The sequence below is a fragment of the Protopterus annectens genome, chromosome 3.part1 (genome assembly GCF_019279795.1).
Source record: "Protopterus annectens isolate FY-2018-M chromosome 3.part1, PAN1.0, whole genome shotgun sequence".
NCBI classification, from domain to species: Eukaryota; Metazoa; Chordata; order Ceratodontiformes; family Protopteridae; genus Protopterus; species Protopterus annectens.
The window spans coordinates 18,504,781-18,528,139 of record NC_056732.1 but is presented as its reverse complement, the minus strand read 5'-3'; the positions used below and the strand labels follow the sequence as shown (position 1 = coordinate 18,528,139).

At 39.5% G+C, this 23,359-nt stretch overlaps 1 protein-coding gene across 3 annotated transcripts in view; it reads left to right on the top strand.

The window, feature by feature from the left end:
• L3MBTL4 (L3MBTL histone methyl-lysine binding protein 4) overlaps window positions 1–23,359 on the top strand; it is a 2,903,854-nt gene that overhangs the window by 1,993,446 nt on the left and 887,049 nt on the right. For all 3 annotated transcript variants that reach the window (XM_044066510.1, XM_044066511.1, XM_044066512.1), the window contains one exon: window positions 9,226–9,328. In XM_044066510.1, the coding sequence (XP_043922445.1) occupies window positions 9,226–9,328 (103 nt within the window). The remainder of the gene's footprint in view (window positions 1–9,225; window positions 9,329–23,359) is intronic.

Genomic DNA, 23,359 nt, shown 5'->3' with positions numbered 1-23,359 from the left:
GGCAGCACCTTGTATTAAAGCCTGTTGCACATACCGGTTACTTATAGCAGCAGTGATCCCTAACATAGTTTTCTACGTGTGATTGTGTCTCTGTTGTATTGAAATTGTACTTAGTAATATCCTAAAATACTACTTTACCTAGCTTTCATTTTTTCATTTTGAAAAGTAGAATCCTGTCATTTCTCCTGAATATTTTTCTGCCTCTGGAATTATCCCACAATTTAGTCTCACATGTAGTAAATTACACTATATGCAAATAAAGTTGTGGGTGTACCTTTTTACATTGGATTGTCAGCTAAGCAGATTTTGTAGCTGAGGGTTTTGACAGTATTTTGAGAAAATGACTGTAATATTTAATAATGTTACTGGAGTTGCATTAATTTCATCAGAAGGAATCTTTTCAAAGTATGACTTATTGGATTGTCTTATTGATTTTTTTCTGTTGCAAGTCTGTATGCGTGAATCTAACTCTGCTGAGTATACGTCTGTGGGTGAATGAGTTCTGGACCGTTGATTGCCTTTGTGTATGTGTGTGCAATTGGCTGAAGGATGTTTTTGAATGGAGTATGTTTCATCACCTGTGTGTTTGATTCGACAAGTGAAGCTTGTCTGTACATCGGTGCAGCAGCAGTTTGTCTGAGTGACTGGGAGAAGAACTTACGTGCATGTCTTAGTGTGAAGTTGGTGGATGAACGTGTGTATGTTGTCTGTCTCTGTCCATTAGTGTGTGAACCGTGGACAGTGGAGTTTCAGAAAGTCCTCCTTTCAGAGCTGTGGCAGTCACAGAGGTGGCTTGTATCCCTGCAAACAATGCTTATTTTCTTAGTTTTTATAAAAGGTTGATTATGCCATTGATGACTACAATTAGATGATAGTTCTGATTTATTTTATTTATTTATCTTTTGTTTATCGGGTTAGTCCCACTAGGCTGGTAGCCTCTCTTCGGGGAGACGCAGGTAGTATATGTACTACTAGGGAAAATTTGGCCAATACATCAGGAAGTTCCCCTACTCTTTTCGATAGGTGCCATGGGATGTTTTACATCCACCTGAGCTTCCACGAACAAGTAGATGGGACCTCGGTTTAGTGTCTTCTCCAAAGGACATCACACTCAAGAATGCAGCACCTCACCCCTTATAGTGTATGGCAGTGTCAACAATTGATCTATCTGTTGTGGGAATAGAACCCACAACCTTCTGCACCCAAGGTGAGTGTTTTAACCTATGGCACAACTAACACTGTTTAAAAATTTCTTCTGCCACTGACACTGATAAAAATGTATTTTGTGGAAATGCAGTAAAGTTTAACAGAAATGTAGTTCTGTATTGCTATGCAGCACCAGTAGTCTTATGTTTCCATTTCAGTGATTTTCTTTTTGTTTATGGAAAGGTTTTTACCAGGGTAGAACTCTGATCAAACAATGGCCAGTTGGGTTGCATCATAATGTAACAAACTAATGTATACAAATAACAATGGTTTTTACACATATGAGTAAGCATATACAGTCTGACAGACAATGTATACATAGAATATAAGCACAGTTACATAATTGGAATAAAAACGAAGAATTAAGTTAAAGTAGCAGAATAGAAGTGTTGGAGGTTTGGGAAGTAGGAAGCTTTGGAAAACCAACGGAGATTCTTTAAGACGAAAGAGCAGATTAGATTATCTGCAGTGGGTTTGAGCAGTAATGGTTTGGTGCAGATTAGATTATCTGCAGTGGGTTTGAGCAGTAATGGTTTGGTGCAGATTAGATTATCTGCATTGGGTTTGAGCAGTAATGGTTTGGTGCAGATTAGATTATCTGCAGTGGGTTTGAGCAGTAATGGTTTGATGCAGATTAGATTATCTGCAGTGGGTTTGAGCAGTAATGGTTTGGTGCAGATTAGATTATCTGCAGTGGGTTGAGCAGTAATGGTTTGGTGCAGATTAGATTATCTGCAGTGGGTTTGAGCAGTAATGGTTTGGTGCAGATTAGATTATCTGCAGTGGGTTTGAGCAGTAATGGTTTGGTGCAGATTAGATTATCTGCAGTGGGTTTGAGCAGTAATGGTTTGGTGCAGATTAGATTATCTGCAGTGGGTTTGAGCAGTAATGGTTTGGTGCAGATTAGATTATCTGCAGTGGGTTTGAGCAGTAATGGTTTGGTGCAGATTAGATTATCTGCAGTGGGTTTGAGCAGTAATGGTTTGGTGCAGATTAGATTATCTGCAGTGGGTTTGAGCAGTAATGGTTTGGTGCAGATTAGATTATCTGCAGTGGGTTTGAGCAGTAATGGTTTGGTGCAGATTAGATTATCTGCAGTGGGTTTGAGCAGTAATGGTTTGATGCAGATTAGATTATTTGCAGTGGGTTTGAGCAGTAATGGTTTGGTGCAGATTAGATTATCTGCAGTGGGTTTGAGCAGTAATGGTTTGGTGCAGATTAGATTATCTGCAGTGGGTTTGAGCAGTAATGGTTTGGTGCAGATTAGATTATCTGCAGTGGGTTTGAGCAGTAATGGTTTGGTGCAGATTAGATTATCTGCAGTGGGTTTGAGCAGTAATGGTTTGGTGCAGATTAGATTATCCGCAGTGGGTTTGAGCAGTAATGGTCTGACGCAGATTACATTATCTGCAGTGGGTTTTGAGCAGTAATGGTTTGGTGCAGATTAGATTATCTGCAGTGGGTTTGAGCAGTAATGGTTTGGTGCAGATTAGATTATCTGCAGTGGGTTTGAGCAGTAATGGTTTGGTGCAGATTAGATTATCTGCAGTGGGTTTGAGCAGTAATAGTTTGATGCAGATTAGATTATCTGCAGTGGGTTTGAGCAGTAATGGTTTGGTGCAGATTAGATTATCTGCAGTGGGTTTGAGCAGTAATGGTTTGGTGCAGATTAGATTATCTGCAGTGGGTTTGAGCAGTAATGGTTTGGTGCAGATTAGATTATCTGCAGTGGGTTTGATCAGTAATGGTTTGGTGCTTTGGTCATTTGGTTCCCAAGCAACATTTGTATTTTTTCAGGATGGTAAACTCATACCATTGGTCTGCTATGTCAAGTCAAGACTCAAACAATAACTCCTCTCTTAGGAAAAAGGGAGTGTTGTGGCTTTTTCTGTCTTAAAGAAAATCAAACATATTTTGCTTGTTCTAACAGCATGCAGATGTTTGAGATTTTTTTTGCTTTCAATAAATACTATTAGTTATGCAGTAACAATTAAGTGTAACTGTCCAAGGATTTTGTTCTGAATATTTAACAAGAATCTTTATGATATATAACAATATATGTGAAGTATAATCTTTGTTACTATAGTTTGATTAGTTTTATGAATGCAAATTTGCCTCTGTAACAAGTGATAATTCAGTGAAGGTGTTTGGAAAAAAAAGAATTGTTATGTAGTAGAGAGATAATTGTCCTTTAAATTTATATGCAAATTCAGATCAGATGGCCTGTTGAAGTTTGCAAGATATGCAAAATAGTTAAAATTTGAATGTAGCTTTCAGTTTAATTTAGAGTGAAATAAAAATCATCGAAATCATAGTAAGTTCATGTCATTGTGATTTTAGACAGAAAGAACATGCATGTCTGTACAAGAGTGATGTTTATTATTTTTGTATATTGATGTATAAAATGCCACAGAATTGAATTTGTTCATTAAAATTCAAATTTAATCCACTTCTTTGCTTTGAAGGTAGGAGCCTAATCTAAGGACATTTTATAAATAAGTATGCCGGTAATATTCTGTAAAATGTTCATGAAAAGTATTGAACTATTTTGGAGTTAAAAGTATATGTATACAAGAACAAGACTATCAAAAGCTAAAAGCAGCCAGTGTTTTAGACACAGACCTAAGACTGACAAGTAGGTAAGCTGTTAATAGCAGATTAAGAACTGTAAGTCTGTAATTTATAATAACAGCAGCAGATATAGAGGGTAAAAATTTACCATTGCTAGCTTGACTATTTGTAAACAGCAAGGTATTAGAAACTGTAGCATAACATTGTAGTCTATTTCTTTAAATTTCTCCCAAGTCTTTTGGGTTTCTAATACCATGATGGGAATGGACCCCATTCCTAAGTCAAAGTGCAATTAAAGTTCATGAAATTAGTATGAATTATTGGATTGTCTTTTGAGTTTCAATCCTTGATGTTAGCAGAAAGTGCTCTTTGCAACACCTGCAATGTGACCAAAACTGACTCCTCCTGCAGTTCATAGAGTTACATCTAAAGGTAGCATATCTAAATAAGACTGAAAATTCTTTTTTATAGGTTCATAGGTGTGTACTAGGCTAATGGTCCTGGAACCTTTACAAGCCTAGCCCATAGAAGTGCCCTGGCATCATGCTGCCCACCATTAGTTTTCAGTGCCTCTGTCAAGTAGAGCCACTGGAGTGATCCCCGGGGTGAACTTTCTATTACCTATCCACTCATCAAGATTTCTCTTGAAGAGGGACAGCGGAGTGCTCCGATTGGCATGTATGGGCAGTCTATGGGTGAGGAACCTGTCCCTCCAGCATGTTCTGTTGATTGTGGTAATGAGGTTGCGGTCTCTGGAGTGTGTGATATGGAGGGATTGGGATTTCTTTAGATGTAGCATTTCTAACAGAGTTGGGTCAGACATGGCTTTGTAAGTCAAGCAGAGATCACCTCTAAGTAGGCGATATGAGACAGGGAATAGTTGGAGTTTTTTGAATCTGTCCGTGTGGGACATGTGTTTTAATGCCTAGGATCCTCTTCGCGAGGTACTTCTGTGGCCTCTCCAGCTGTTGCAGGGGTCTAGTGAGGTGTACATGCCAAATGGAGAATTATACTCAATGATTGGTCTAATGAGGGAAGAGTAGAGAGAGACGATGACCTCTTTCTTCCTGGATGCAAAACCCTTGCAATGAGACGTGCCATATAGAAGGACTTTCTGACCATAGTGGCAGTGTGGTGGTCAAAGGAGAGGTTGCTATTAACCTGCATCCCCAGATCTCTTATAACACCTTCAGTGTTCAGTGGGCTCCCATCAATGTGATAATTAGTGGGAAGTGAGTTTTTACCAAAGGGAATGATGACACATTTTTAGCGTTAAGCTTAAGGCCATGGTTTCAACACCAGTCATTGGTCTCAGTGAGGCCTTTCTTTAGAATGTCTGCATCACTTGGGGAGTTAATAATCGCTCCCAGCTTGCAGTCATCTGTGAAGTCCCTTTGTTTTGGCCTGGACTTCTGAGAAGTGGATGCCGAACAGGAGAGAACCCAGGGCCGATCCCTGTGGAACTCCACTCGTGACTGGTCGGCAGTCTGACTTGGAGTTCACTACTTTCACACTGTGTGTTCTATCTGTGAGTCAATTTGCAACCCTCCTTGTGATAGAGGGGTTGATGCCTAGTTTGGTGAGTTTATCAATAATTCTCAAGTGAGGAATGGTATCAAAGGCTTTGGCCAGATCAAGGTAGGCTGTATGCACTGCCTTACTTTCATCCACAGCCCTGGTGACTGACTCAAAGAAGTCAACCAGGTTGAGCAGGCATGATCTCCCCTTCACAAAACCAAACTGCATAAATTCCAGAGTTTGGAGATTTCCTGTATCTTTGTTAATCAGGGCCTTGGTGATGCACTCCATAGCTTTGCATATCAGACTCGTCAGGCTAATGGGGTGATAATTCCCAGGATCTGTAGTCACTCCCCCTTTATGGAGAGGGATGACTATAGCAGTGCACCATTCGGTAGGGACAAAGCATGAGGTGAGGCTGTGACTGACCAGGGCACACAGGTGTGATGTAAGTTCGCTTTGTAGTTCATGTAGTACACAGCCAGGGATATTATTGGGTCCCATGCAGGCTGTATTCTTGGCCTTGGACAATGCAACTTTAACCTGTGCTGCAGTAATGCTGCGTGCCTGGCATTCTTCTGATATTGTGATTGGTCCTTTGGGGGGGGATAAAGTTGGCCCTGAATCTGTCGACCAGTATGTTGGCAATATTTGTTGGCTCATTATAGGAGGTACCATTGTGCAGTAACTCAGAGCAAATCTTGTATTGCCATGGAGGGTCTTGATATAACTATAGAAGGCTTTGTGATTGTTTTTAGTGTCTGCCGTGATTATGCCTTCATAGCTGGCTTTAGAGGATTTAATGAGGGATCTCAACTTTTTTTGTTGAGACTAATAAGGGTGTTTTTCCAGTCTTGGGACTTCACCTTTTTCTGCAACAGTTTCTTCCTTCTGTTGTAGAGTTTATTAATGGCTGGGGGCCACCAGATTGGCTTCCTTTTTTTTGGAGGAGGGCATCTTGGTTCTGTTGGGTATGGCTAGTTCAATGCATTTATGTACATGTTCATATAGTGCACAGTGTATGATTCGGCAGTCATGCAGCTATTTTCCATTGACATGGGTGTTGTGAAGTTAGCCACCTCTGTTTTTAGGAGTCCAAAGTCAGCTTTGGAGAAGTTTTTCAAAGTAGTTACCTTTGTGGGGGGTGCGGGTGAGATGTGGATTTCAATGGTGATTAGTTTATGGTCGGATCTGACCAGGGAGGGATTGACTATTGGTGTAGAGCAACGGTCACCCATGTTAATAATAACCAGGTCAAGGATGTTACTTCGTCTAGTAGGGGTCAGAATGACCTGGTCCAGGGCATTGGAATTGATGAATTCCAGAATATTGGTACTTGAGTAGTTTTCCCAGTTGATGGAGGGGTAGTGGAAGTCTCCTAGTATGAGTGTGTTGGGTTGGACCTTGATAGATTCCAGGGTGCTTAGGAACGTGAAGTGAGAGTCAAGGGACATGGTTGGGGACCTATAGCAGGCTATGACCTGGATCGCCATCTTACCCAATGTTAGTTGTACCTGAAGTATTATGCTGGGCTACTAGTCTGGAGGTGTGCATATCCTTTAAGAATATGGAGACACCACTGCCTTTGGTGCTTTGGTCCTTGTTTCAGGGCCGAAATGTGTGGAATGAGTTATAGCCTGGTACCACAGGGGTGCTTTCTGCCGCTTTAAACCAGGTCTCCGTTACAGCATAAATGTCGTTGTTCTCCATTTTGAGGAGTGCTTCACGCGAGTGCATCTTGAGATTTAGACTTCTAGCGTTGAGCAGCATGACCCTCAGATTGCATTTCTTTATAGCTTATGAGACCCATTGCTACTTCTACTGTTGGAACTGTCTGGGTATACATCTTCCACATTGCCCTTGTTTCTGCCTGCTAATCCTGGTAATTTATGACTTTGTCTCATCTGTACGCAAGATATTGTAATTACTGGGTGTAGCAATTTCAGTGATCAGTGCTATTTTTGTCTTCTTTTTATGGATTATCATATCTGGTTTTCTCATCACTTTTAAGAACTGTTGATAAATTGGTGATCGCATGTGATATAAACGTCATCATTCTTCATAATGCATTGTGTCTCAGCCACTTCAACATTGTAATTTTACATAATCCCCAACGCAACAGTCTTGCCACATTATTACGCCTTTCCGTATACAGGCCCTCAGCTGTTAGTGCATCATACCCAATGACAGAATGTGCAACTATTTACACTTCTTTTTTTTTTTTTTTTTTACAAAACCTGCGTTTGTCTGTTTATCCCACATGTTCAGTGTACTTTGCAAACCAACGTGTATTCAGTTCACTATCCTGGGCTACTTTCTTCTTTTGGTTTAAATTCATCTGTCCTTAACCATTCCTGCTTCATATCCTGATCGACATGAGGTTGTTCCAGCAGTTGTCTCTACTCTTAACTATATTTATGCCTTTTCTACATTTTTTGCCTTCTCATCTAGTCCTTCACCTTATATTGTTTGTTTTTGGCACATTCAGTTGCTGCCTGATTGTTGTCTACTACTGGTTTAATTTCCATTTCCCCCCTATGTTTCTGCTAAATTTAGCAGGGAAGCCATCTTCGACTTATTCTCCTCATGATCTAAAACTTTCACTATGTTTGGATCTTGTGAGGTCAGCAGATATGTATGTAGTCCTACGAATGCAGATCTATACATGTAATCAATTTCAAAGAGGCCCATACCTCCTTCAGAATGGGGAATATACAGTCTTGGTATACATTGATTTTTATAAATCATTTGATAAGCAAGAAGCATTTTCTTGTTTTCCTGTCCAACTGATCCAGTACATTTTGGGGCCGGTTAATCACCCCAAAACTGTAAGTTAGTACTTGAAGAGGAGATTGGTTTATACCTTGGACTTCGTACATAGATGTCAGGGTTGTTTTCAGTACTAATTTTATTTTACTAAAATATTCCTTACCAAATTTTGTTTTCATTTGTACATGTCTTATTGTTGCTTCTTCATCAATTCCCAAATATTTATACATGCCCTCCTGCTCATGTTCCTTTATATCACATTCCTGTCCCACACTGATATTTTCTTGGTACTGCAGCTTTCCCTCCTTAAAGGCTGCACATTTATCAAGACCAAATGACATTCTTATATCATCTGAGAAAGTTTTGATCACTTGCAAGTGTGCTTTCATCTCATCTGATGAACAGGTCTGTATCACATAGTCGAACTTGCTAATCATCAAATATCTATTCGTCAACCCCATTTTGTTGTAGTCACAAATCAGAAAAAGGACTTTTAATCAAAGTTCTTCCTATTGCTGTAGGTGCTTAGCGTAGTACATACCGAATGGTTAATGGGTAAGGCCTCCACCTCATAGACACAAGGTGTACAGGGATTGGTTCTAAATTGGGATTATTGATTAGGCTTGCAATGGCCTTTCAAGGCAGTTAGCCTAGTATTCACTTTTGAGCCCGTTTAATGAAGGAGGCAGTGAACTGGCACAGCAATTATCAGCAAATATCTCTCCTATGAAGCTGATGTTGGAACAGGTTTTATAACTTACTAATAAAATTTTAAAAATAGTGTAACAAACCAGTTGGTACAACAGCAGTCCTGAAATTGTGTTTGTGTGTATATGTAGGGAAAGCTGCAGCTTGGAGTTCTCATTCTTCTGGTGTGTGGAAGCTAGTAAATATGTCAGACTGCAGGCAGTGCATCACAAGCCTAAGTAAACCAGTGCAGGGAGTGCTTTGTTTCCAAATATTTAATAGTTGTATGTTTCACTTTTTACCACCTGACTGAAAATTGTGAATGGGAAATTTACTTGGTGTGTCTTTCTTTTTCACTGGTTTTCAAATAAACTGCATGTTTGGAATAAAGCTGTCTTAAATTCAAGGTTTAATGTCTGAGCAGTGCTCCATTTAATGGTCTTTTCATTCGGTTTATGTCTTTGTTTTTTGCAGCATCAGATAACATGAAGAACATGACAGGTCTGACATCATGTCCTACTCCTGGCTGTAGAGGAATTGGACATGTCAAAGGTGCCCTTTACTCAGGTCACTACAGGTAAGAAGAATTCATGAGTCATGGTTTTGTGTGTAGGATGTGTCATTGTTTTAAAACCTCATGCTCTGAGTACAGTAGTTATTGTTCTTTGCAGCATCATGACAGTGGTCAGAACAGTACTGACATCAAGACTGCATCAACAATTTTAACGTGTGTTAGATAACATCTGCACTATAGCATCATGACAGTGGTCAGAACAGTACTGACATCAAGACTAAATCAACAATTTTAACGTGTGTATTGAGATCTGCACTATAGCATCATGACAGTGGTCAGAACAGTACTGACATCAAGACTGCATCAACAATTTTAACGTGTTAGATGAGATGTGCACCATACCCTCATGACACTGGTCAGAACAGTACTGACATCAAGACTGCATCAACAATTTTAACGTGTGTTAGATAAGATCTGCACTATAACATCATGACAGTGGTCAGAACAGTACTGACATCAAGACTGCATTGACAATTTTAATGTGTGTTAGATAAGATCTGCACTATAGCATCATGACAGTGGTCAGAACAGTACTGACATCAAGACTGCATCAACAATTTTAACGTGTGTAATGAGATCTGCACTATAGCGTCATAACAGTGGTCAGAATAGTACTGACATCAAGACTGCATCAACAATTTTAACATGGTAGATGAGATCTGCACTATAGCTTCATGACAGCAGTCAGAACAGTACTGACATCAAGACTGCATTAACAGTTTTAACGTGTTAGATGAGATGTGCACTATAGCTTCATGACAGCGGTCAGAATAGTACTGACATCAAGACTGCATCAACAATTTTAATGTGTGCTAGATGAGATGTGCACTATAGCATCATGACAGCGGTCAGAATAGTACTGACATCAAGACTACATCAACAATTTTGATGTGTGTTAGATGAGATGTGCACTACAGCATCATGACAGTGGTCAGAACAGTACTGACATCAAGACTGCGTCAACAATTTTAACGTGTGTGATGAGATCTGCACTATAGCTTAATGACAGCGGTCAGAATAGTACTGACATCAAGACTGCATCAATAATTTTAACGTGTTAGATGAGATGTGCCCTATAGTATCATGACAGTGGTCAGGACAGTACTGACATCAAGACTGCATCAACAGTATTAACGTCTGTTAGATGAGATGTGCCCTATAGTATCATGACAGTGGTCAGGACAGTACTGACATCAAGACTGCATTAACAATATTAACGTCTTTTAGATGAGATGTGCACTATAGCATTGTGACAGTGATCAGAACAGTACTGACATAACTGCATCAACAATTTTAACTTGTGTGATGAGATCTGCACTATAGCATCATGACAATGGTCAGAACAGTACTGACATCAAGACTGCATCAACATTTTTAACGTGTTAGATGAGATGTGCACTATAGCATTATGACAGCGGCCAGAATAGTACTGACATGACTGCATCAACAATTTTAACGTGTGTGATGAGATCTGCACTATAACATCATGACAGCAGTCAAAACAGTACTGACAACAAGACTGCATCAACAATTTTAATGTGTGTGATGAGATCTGCATTATAGCATCATGACAGAGGTTAGAACAGTACTGACATCAAGACTGCATCAACAATTTTAATGTGTTAGATGAGATCTGCACTGTAGTATCATGATAGAGGTTAGAACAATACTGACATCAAGACTGCATCAACAGTTTTAACGTGTGTGATAAGATCTGCACTATAGCATCATGACAGTGGTCAGAACAGTACTGACATCAAGACTGCATCAACAATTTTAACGTGTTAGATGAGATTTGCACTATAGCATCGTGACAGTGGTCAGAACAGTATTGACATCAAAACTACATCAACATTTTTAATGTGTTAGATGAGGGTGTGCACTATAGCATCGTGACAGTGGTCAGAACAGTACTGACATCAAAACTGCATCAACAATTTTAACGTGTTAGATGAGACGTGCACTATAGCATCATGACAGTGGTAAAACAGTGCTGACATCAAGACTGCATCAACAATTTTAATGTCTGTTAGATGAGATGTGCACTATAGCATCGTGCCAGCAGTCAGAACAGTAATGACATCAAGACTGCATCATCATTTTTAACGTGTTAGATGAGATCTGCACTATAGCATCATGACAGTGGTCAGAACAGTACTGACATGACTGTAACAGCAATTTTAACGTGTTAGATGAGATGTGCACTATAGCATCGTGACAGTGGTCAGAACAGTATTGACATCAAAACTACATCAACAATTTTAATGTGTTAGATGAGACATGCACTATAGCATCATGACAGCAGTCAGAACAGTACTGACATCAAGACTGCATCAACAATTTTAATGTCTGTGATGAGATCTGCACTACAGCATCATGACAGCAGTCAGAGCAGTACTGACATCAAGACTGCATCAACAATTTTAATGTCTGTTAGATAAGATCTGCACTATAGCATCGTGCCAGCAGTCAAAACAGTAATGACATCAAGACTGCATCATCATTTTTAACGTGTGTTAGATGAGATCTGCACTATATCATCATGACAGTTGTCAGAACAGTACTGACATCGACTGCATCAACAATTTTTACGTGTTAGATATCTGCAATATAGCATCATGACAATGGTCAGAACAGTACTGACATGACTGCATCAACAATTTTAGCGTGTGTTAGATGAGATCTGCACTATAGCATCATGACAGTGGTCAGAACAGTACTGACATCAAGACTAAATCAACAATTTTAACGTGTGTAATGAGATCTGCACTATAGCGTCATAACAGTGGTCAGAACAGTACTGACATCAAGACTGCATCAACAGTTTTAACGTGTTAGATGAGATGTGCACCATATCCTCATGACAGTTGTCAGAACAGTACTGACATCAAGACTCTATCAACAATTTTAACGTGGTAGATGAGATCTGCACTATAACTTCATGACAGCAGTCAGAACAGTACTGACATCAAGACTGCATTAACAGTTTTAACGTGTTAGATGAGATGTGCACTATAGCTTCATGACAGCGGTCAGAATCGTACTGACATCAAGACTGCATCAACAATTTTAATGTGTGTTAGATGAGATGTGCACTACAGCATCATGACAGTGGTCAGAACAGTACTGACATCAAGACTGCATCAACAATTTTAACGTGTGTGATGAGATCTGCACTATAGCTTCATGACAGCGGTCAGAATAGTACTGACATCAAGACTGCATCAATAATTTTAACATGTGTGATGAGATCTGCACTATAGCATCATGACAGAGGTTAGAATAGTACTGACATCAAGACTGCATCAACAGTATTAACGTCTGTTAGATGAGATGTGCCCTATAGTATCATGACAGTGGTCAGGACAGTGCTGACATCAAGACTGCATCAACAGTATTAACGTCTGTTAGATGAGATGTGCACTATGGCATTGTGACAGTGGTCAGAACAGTACTGACATGACTGCATCAACAATTTTAACTCGTGTGATGAGATCTGCACTATAGCATCATGGCAATGGTCTGAACAGTACTGACACCAAGACTGCATCAACATTTTTAACGTGTTAGATGAGATGTGCACCATAGCATTATGACAGCGGCCAGAACAGTACTGACATGACTGCATCAACAATTTTAACGTGTGTGATGAGATCTGCACTATAGCATCATGACAGCAGTCAAAACAGTACTGACAACAAGACTGCATCAACAATTTTAACGTGTGTGATGAGATCTGCACTATAGCATCATGACAGTGGTCAGAACAGTACTTACATCAAGACTGCATCAACAATTTTAACGTGTTAGATGAAATTTGCACTATAGCATCGTGACAGTGGTCAGAACAGTATTGACATCAAAACTACATCAACATTTTTAACGTGTTAGATGAGGTGTGCACTATAGCATCGTGACAGTGGTCAGAACAGTACTGACATCAAAACTGCATCAACAGTTTTAACATGTTAGATGAGACGTGCACTATAGCATCATGACAGTGGTCAGAACAGTACTGACATGACTGCATCAACAATTTTAGCGTGTGTTAGATGAGATCTGCACTATAGCATCATGACAGTGGTCAGAACAGTACTGACATCAAGACTAAATCAACAATTTTAACGTGTGTAATGAGATCTGCACTATAGCGTCATAACAGTGGTCAGAACAGTACTGACATCAAGACTGCATCAACAGTTTTAACGTGTTAGATGAGATGTGCACCATATCCTCATGACAGTTGTCAGAACAGTACTGACATCAAGACTCTATCAACAATTTTAACGTGGTAGATGAGATCTGCACTATAGCTTCATGACAGCAGTCAGAACAGTACTGACATCAAGACTGCATTAACAGTTTTAACGTGTTAGATGAGATGTGCACTATAGCTTCATGACAGCGGTCAGAATCGTACTGACATCAAGACTGCATCAACAATTTTAATGTGTGTTAGATGAGATGTGCACTACAGCATCATGACAGTGGTCAGAACAGTACTGACATCAAGACTGCATCAACAATTTTAACGTGTGTGATGAGATCTGCACTATAGCTTCATGACAGCGGTCAGAATAGTACTGACATCAAGACTGCATCAATAATTTTAACATGTGTGATGAGATCTGCACTATAGCATCATGACAGTGGTTAGAATAGTACTGACATCAAGACTGCATCAACAGTATTAACGTCTGTTAGATGAGATGTGCCCTATAGTATCATGACAGTGGTCAGGGCAGTACTGACATCAAGACTGCATCAACAGTATTAACGTCTGTTAGATGAGATGTGCACTATAGCATTGTGACAGTGGTCAGAACAGTACTGACATGACGGCATCAACAATTTTAACTCGTGTGATGAGATCTGCACTATAGCATCATGACAATGGTCTGAACAGTACTGACATCAAGACTGCATCAACATTTTTAACGTGTTAGATGAGATGTGCACCATAGCATTATGACAGCGGCCAGAACAGTACTGACATGACTGCATCAACAATTTTAACGTGTGTGATGAGATCTGCACTATAGCATCATGACAGCAGTCAAAACAGTACTGACAACAAGACTGCATCAACAATTTTAATGTGTGTGATGAGATCTGCACTATAGCATCATGACAGTGATCAGAACAGTACTTACATCAAGACTGCATCAACAATTTTAACGTGTTAGATGAAATTTGCACTATAGCATCGTGACAGTGGTCAGAACAGTATTGACATCAAAACTACATCAACATTTTTAACGTGTTAGATGAGGTGTGCACTATAGCATCGTGACAGTGGTCAGAACAGTACTGACATCAAAACTGCATCAACAGTTTTAACATGTTAGATGAGACGTGCACTATAGCATCATGACAGTGGTCAGAACAGTACTGACATCAAGACTGCAACAATTTTAACGTGTTAGATGAGATCTGCACTATAGCATCATGACAGCAGTCAGAACAGTACTGACATCAAGACTGCATCAACAATTTTAACGTCTGTGATGAGATCTGCACTACAGCATCATGTCAGCAGTCAGAACATGTACTGACATCAAGACTGCATCAGCAATTTTAACGTGTGTTAGATGAGATGTGAGCCATAGCATCATGACAGTGGTCAAAACAGTACTGACATCAAGACTGCATCAACAATTTTAATGTCTATTAGATGAGATGTGCACTATAGCATCGTGCCAGCAGTCAGTACAGTAATGACATCAAGACTGCATCATAATTTTTAATGTGTTAGATGAGATCTGCACTATAGCATCATGACAGTGGTCAGAACAGTACTGACATCAAGACTGCATCAACAGTTTTAACGTGTTAGATGAGATCTGCACTATAGCATCATGACAGTGGTCAGAACAGTACTGACATGACTATCAACAATTTTAAAGTGTTAGATGAGATGTGAGCTATAGCATCGTGACAGTGGTCAGAACAGTACTGACATCAAAACTGCACCAACAATTTTAACGTGTTAGATGAGACGTGCACTATAGCATCATGACAGTGGTCAGAACAGTACTGACATCAAGACTGCAACAATTTTAACGTGTTAGATGACGTGCACAATAGCATCATGGCAGCAGTCAGAACAGTACTGACATCAAGACTGCATCAACAATTTTAACGTCTGTGATGAGATCTGCACTACAGCATCATGTCATCAGTCAGAACAGTACTGACATCAAGACTGCATCAACAATTTTAACGTGTGTTAGATGAGATGTGAGCCACAGCATCATGACAGTGGTCAAAACAGTACTGACATCAAGACTGCATCAACAATTTGAATGTCTGTTAGATGAGATGTGCACTATAGCATCGTGCCAGCAGTCAGAACAGTAATGAAATCAAGACTGCATCATCATTTTTAACATGTTAGATGAGATCTGCACTATAGCATCATGACAGTGGTCAGAACAGTATTGACATCAAGACTGCATCAACAGTTTTAACGTGTTAGATGAGATGTGCACTATAGCATCATGACAGCGGTCAGAACAGTACTAACATCAAGACTGCATCAACAATTTTAACGTGTGTAAGATGAGATGTGCATTACAGCATCATGACAGTGGTCAGAACAGTACTGACATGACTGTATCAACAATTTTAACATGTTAGATAAGATGTGCACTATACATCGTGACAGTGGTCAGAACAGTACTGACATGACTGTATCAACAATTTTAACATGTTAGATGAGATGTGCACTATACATCGTGACAGTGGTCAGAACAGTACTGACATCAAAACTGCATTAACATTTTTAACATGTTAGATGAGACGTGCACTATAGCATCATGACAGTGGTCAGAACAGTACTGACATCAAGACTGCATCAACAATTTTAACGTCTGTGATGAGATCTGCACTACAGCATCATGACAGCAGTCAGAACAGTACTGACATCAAGACTGCATCAACAATTTTAACGTGTGTTAGATGAGATGTGAGCCACAGCATCATGACAGTGGTCAGAACAGTACTGACATCAAGACTGCATCAACAGTTTTAATGTGTTAGATGAGATCTGCACTATAGCATCATGACAGTGGTCAGAATAGTACTGACATGACTGCATCAACAATTTTAACGTGTTAGATGAGATGTGCCCTATAGCATCGTGACCGTGACCAGTACAGTACTGACATCAAGACTGCATCAACAATTTTAACGTGTTAGATGAGATCTGCACTATAGCATCGTGACCGTGGCCAAAACAGTACTGACATCAAGACTGCATCAACAATTTTAATGTGTGTAATGAAATCTGCACTATAGCATCACAACAGAGGTCAGAACAGTACTGACATCAAGACTGCATCAATAATTTTAACGTGATAAATGAGATGTGAACTACAGCATCATGACAGCAGTCAGAACAGTACTGACATCAAGACTGCCTCAACAACTTTAACATATGTTAGATGAGATCTGCACTATAGCATTGTGACAGTGGTCAGAACAGTACTGACATCAAGACTGCATCAGCAATGTTAACGTGTGTAAGATGAGATGTACACTACAGCATCATGACAGTGGTCAGAACAGTATTGACATCTAGACTGCATCAATAACTTTAACGTATGTTAGATGAGATATGCACTATAGCATCATGACAGTTGTCAGAACAGTACTGACATCAAGACTGCATCAACAACTTTAACGTATGTTAGATGAGGTGTGCACTATAGCATCATGACAGTGGTCAGAACAGTACTGACATCAAGACTGCATCAACAATTTTTACGTGTTAGATATCTGCAATATAGCATCATGACAGTTGTCAGAACAGTACTGACATCAAGACTAAATCAACAATTTTAACGTGTATTAGATGAGATGTGCACTATAGCATCATGACAGCGGTCAGAACAGTACTCCTATCAAGGCTGCATCAACAACTTTAACGTATGTTAGATGTGATCTGCACTATAGCATTGTGAAAGTGGTCAGAACTGTACTGACATCAAGACTGCATCAACAATGTTAACGTGTGTAAGATGAGATGTGCACTACAGCATCATGACAGTGGCCAGAACAGTACTGACTTCAAGACTGCATCAACAACTTTAACGTATGTTAGATGAGATATGCACTGTAGCATCATGACAGTTGTCAGAACAGTACTGACATCAAACCTGCCTCAACAATTTTAACATGTTAGATGAGATCTGCACTATAGCATCTTGACAGTTGTCAGAACAGTACTGACATGACTGCATCAGCAATTTTAACGTGTGTTAGATAAGATCTGCACTGTAGCATCATGACAGTGGTCAGAACAGTACTGACATCAAGACTAAATCAACACTTTTAACGTGTTAGAGGAGATGTGCACTGTAGTATCATGACAGTTGTCAGAACAGTACTGACATCAAGACTGCATCAACAATTTTAACGTGTGATGAGATCTGCATTATAGCATCATGACAATGGTCAGAACAGTACTGACATCAAGACTGCATCAACAGTTTTAACGTGTTAGATGAGATGTGCACTATAGCATCATGCCAGTTGTCAGAACAGTACTGACATCAAGACTGCATCAACAATTTTAACGTGTTAGATGAGGTGTGCACTATAGCATCATGACAGCGGTCAGAACAGTACTGACATCAAGACTGCATCAACAATTTTAATGTCTGTTAGATGTGATCTGCACTATAGCATCATGACAGTTGTCAGAACAGTACTGACATCAAGACTAAATCAATAATTTTAAGGTGTGTAATGAGATCTGCACTATAGCATTGTGACAGTGGTCAGTACAGTACTGACATCAAGACTGCATCAACAATTTTAACGTGTTAGATGAGATTTGCACTATAACATCATGACAGAGGTCAGTACTGACATCAAGACTGCATCAACAATATTAACATCTGTTGGATGAGATCTGCACTATAGCATTGTGACAGTGGTCAATACAGTACTGACATCAAGACTGCGTCAACAATTTTAACGTGTTAGATGAGATTTGCACTATAACATCATGGCAGAGGTCAGAACAGTACTGACATCAAGACAGCATCAACAATTTTGATGTGTGTGATGAGATCAGCACTGTAGCATCATGACAGTGGTCATAACAGTATTGACATTGACTGCATCAACAATTTTAAAGTGTGTGATGAGATCTGCACTATAGCATCATGACAGTGGTCAGAACTGTATTGACATTGACTGCATCAACAGTTTTAACGTGTTAGATGAGATCTGCACAATAGCATCATGACTGCAGTCAGAACAGTACTGACATCAAGATTGCATCAACAATTTTAACGTGTGTTAGATGAGATGTGCATTATAGCATCATGATAGTGGTCAGAGCAGTACTGACATCAAGACTGGATCAACAGTTTTAATGTGCTAGATGAGATCTGCACTGTAGCATCATGACAGTTGTCAGAACAGTACTGACATGACTGCATCAGCAATTTTAACATGTGTTAAATAAGATCTGCACTGTAGCATCATGACAGTGGTCAGAACAGTACTGACATCAAGACTAAATCAACACTTTTAACATGTGTTAGAAGAGATGTGCACTGTAGAATCATGACAGTTGTCAGAACAGTACTGACATCAAGACTAAATCAACAATTTTAACGTGTTAGAGGAGATGTGCACTGTAGTATCATGACAGTTGTCAGAACAGTACTGACATCGACTGCATCAACAATTTTAACATGTGTGATGAGATCTACATTATAGCATCATGACAGTGGTCAGAGCAGTACTGACATCAACACTGGATCAACAGTTTTAATGTGCTAGAAGAGATCTGCACTATAGCATCATGACAGTGGTCAGAACAGTACTGACATCAAGACTGCATCAACAATTTTAACGTGTGTTAGATGAGATATGCATTATAGCATCATGACAGCGGTCAGAACAGTACTAACATCAAGACTGCATCAACAGTTTTAACGTGTGTAAGATGAGATGTGCAGTACAGCATCATGTCAGTGGTCAGAACAGTACTGACATGACTGTATCAACAATTTTAACGTGTGTTAGATGAGATTTGCACTGTAGCATCATGACAGTGGTCAGAACAGTACTGACATCAATATTGCATAAACAATTTTAACGTGTGTAAGATGAGATGTGCACTACAGCATCATGACAGTGGTCAGAACAGTACTGACATCAAGACTGCATCAACAATTTTAACGTATTACATGAGATCTGCACTATAGCATCATGACAGTGGTCAGAACAGTACTGACATCAAGACTGCATCAACAATTTTAACGTGTATGATGAGATTTGCACTGTAGCATCATACAGATGTCAGAACAGTACTGACATCAAGACTGCAGCAACAGTTTTAATGTGTGTGATGAGATCTGCACTGTAGTATCATGACAGCGGTCCGAACAATACTTACATCAAGACTGCATCAACAATTTTAACGTGTGTAAGATGAGATCTGCACTATAGCATCGTGACAGTGGCCAGAACAGTACTGACATCAAGACTGCATCAACAATTTTAACATGATAGATGAGATATGCACTACAACATCATGACAGCGGTCAGAACAGTACTGACATCAAGACTGCATCAACAATTTTAATGTGTGTAATGAGATCTGCACTATAGCATCACAACAGAGGTCAGAACAGTACTGACATCAAGACTGCATCAATAATTTTAACGTGATAAATGAGATGTGAACTACAGCATCATGACAGCAGTCAGAACAGTACTGACATCAAGACTGCCTCAACAACTTCAACGTATGTTAGATGAGATCTGCACTATAGCATTGTGACAGTGGTCAGAACAGTACTGACATCAAGACTGCATCAACAATGTTAACGTGTGTAAGATGAGATGTACACTACAGCATTGTGACAGTGGTCAGAACAGTATTGACATCAAGACTGCATCAATAACTTTAACGTATGTTAGATGAGATATGCACTGTAGCATCATGACAGTTGTCAGAACAGTACTAACATCAAGACTGCATCAACAATTTTTACGTGTTAGATATCTGCAATATAGCATCATGACAGTGGTCAGAACAGTACTGACATGACTGCATCAACAATTTTAACGTGTGTTAGATGAGATCTGCACAATAGCATCATGACAGTGGTCAGAACAGTACTGACATCAAGACTAAATCAACAGTTTTAACATGTGTTAGATAAGGTGTGCACTGTAGTATCATGACAGTTGTCAGAACAGTACTGACATCAAGACTAAATCAACAATTTTAACGTGTGTTAGATGAGATGTGCACTATAGCATCATGACAGCGGTCAGAACAGTACTGATATCAAGACTGCATCAACAACTTTAACATATGTTAGATGTGATCTGCACTATAGCATTGTGAAAGTGGTCAGAACAGTATTGACATTAAGACTGCATCAACAATGTTAACTTGTGTAAGATGAGATGTGCACTACAGCATCATGACAGTGGCCAGAACAGTACTGACTTCAAGACTGTATCAACAACTTTAACGTATGTTAGATGAGATATGCACTGTAGCATCATGACAGTGGTCAGAACAGTACTGGCATCAAGATTGCATCAACAATTTTAACGTGTGTTAGATGAGATGTGCATTATAGCATCATGACAGTTGTCAGAACAGTACTGACATCACAACTGCGTCAACAATTTTAACATGTTAGATGAGATCTGCACTGTAGAATCATGACAGTTGTCAGAACAGTACTGACATGACTGCATCAGCAATTTTAACGTGTGTTAGATAAGATCTGCACTGTAGCATCATGACAGTGGTCAGAACAGTACTGACATCAAGACTAAATCAACACTTTTAACGTGTTAGAGGAGATGTGCACTGTAGTATCATGACAGTTGTCAGAACAGTACTGACATCAAGACTGCATCAACAATTTTAACGTGTGTGATGAGATCTGCATTATAGCATCATGCCAATGGTCAGAACAGTACTGACATGAAGACTGCATCAACATATTTAACGTGTTAGATGAGATGTGCACTATAGCATCATGACAGCGGTCAGAACAGTACTGTCATCAAGACTGCATCAACAATTTTAATGTCTGTTAGATGAGATCTGCACTATAGTGTCATGACAGTTGTCAGAACAGTACTGACATCAAGACTAAATCAATAATTTTAAGGTGTGTAATGAGATCTGCACTATAGCATCATGACAGTGGTCAGAACAGTACTGACATCAAGACTGCATCAACAATTTTAACGTGTTAGATGAGGTGTGCACTATAGCATCACGACAGCGGTCAGAACAGTACTGACATCGACTGCATCAACAATATTAACGTCTGTTGGATGAGATCTGCACTATAGCATCATGACAGAGGTCAGAACAGTACTGACATCAAGACAGCATCAACAATTTTGATGTGTGTGATGAGATCAGCACTATAGCATCATGACAGTGGTCATAACAGTATTGACATTGACTGCATCAACAATTTTAAAGTGTGTGATGAGATCTGCACTATAGCATCATGACAGTGGTCAGAACAGTATTGACATTGACTGCATCAACAGTTTTAACGTGTTAGATGAGATCTGCACAATAGCATCATGACTGCAGTCAGAACAGTACTGACATCAACTGCATCAACAATTTTAAAGTGTTAGGTGAGGTGTGCACTATAGCATCATGACAGTGGTCAGAGCAGTACTGACATCAAGACTGGATCAACAGTTTTAATGTGCTAGATGAGATCTGCACTGTAGCATCATGACAGTTGTCAGAACAGTACTGACATGACTGCATCAGCAATTCTAACGTGTGTTAGATAAGATCTGCACTGTAGCATCATGACAGTGGTCAGAACAGTACTGATATCGACTAAACACTTTTAACATGTGTTAGAAGAGATGTGCACTGTAGTATCATGACAGTTGACAGAACAGTACTGACATCAAGACTAAATCAACAATTTTAACGTGTTAGAGGAGATGTGCACTGTAGTATCATGACAGTTGTCAGAACAGTACTGACATCAAGACTGCATCAACAATTTTAACATGTGTGATGAGATCTGCATTATAGCATCATGACAGTGGTCAGAACAGTACTGACATCAAGACTGCATAAACAATTTTAACGTGTTAGATGAGATGTGCACTATAGCATCATGACAGCGGTCAGAACAGTACTGACATCAAGACTGCATCAGCAATATTAACGTCTGTTAGATGAGATGTGCACTATGGCATTGTGACAGTGGTCAGTACAGTACTGACATCAAGACTGTGTCAACAATTTTAACGTGTTAGATGAGATTTGCACTATAGCATCATGACAGAGGTCAGAACAGTACTGACATCAAGACTGCATCAACAATTTTGATGTGTGTGATGAGATCAGCACTATAGCATCATGACAGTGGTCATAACAGTATTGACATTGACTGCATCAACAATTTTAACGTGTGTGATGAGATCTGCACTATAGCATCATGACAGTGGTCAGAACAGTATTGACATTGACTGCATCAACAGTTTTAACGTGTTAGATGAGATCTGCACAATAGCATCATGACTGCAGTCAGAACAGTACTGATATCAACTGCACCAACAATTTTAAAGTGTTAGGTGAGGTGTGCACTATAGCATCATGACAGTGGTCAGAGCAGTACTGACATCAACACTGGATCAACAGTTTTAATGTGCTTGATGAGATCTGCACTATAGCATCATGACAGTGGTCAGAACAGTACTGACATCAAGACTGCATCAACAATTTTAACGTGTGTAAGATGAGATGTGCATTACAGCATCATGACAGTGGTCAGAACAGTACTGACATGACTGTATCAACAATTTTAACGTGTGTTAGATGAGATTTGCACTGTAGCATCATGACAGTGGTCAGAACAGTACTGACATCAATATTGCATAAAGAATTTTAACGTGTGTAAGATGAGATGTGCACTACAGCATCATGACAGTGGTCAGAACAGTACTGACATCAAGACTGCATAAACAGTTTTAACGTGTGTAAGATGAGATGTGCAC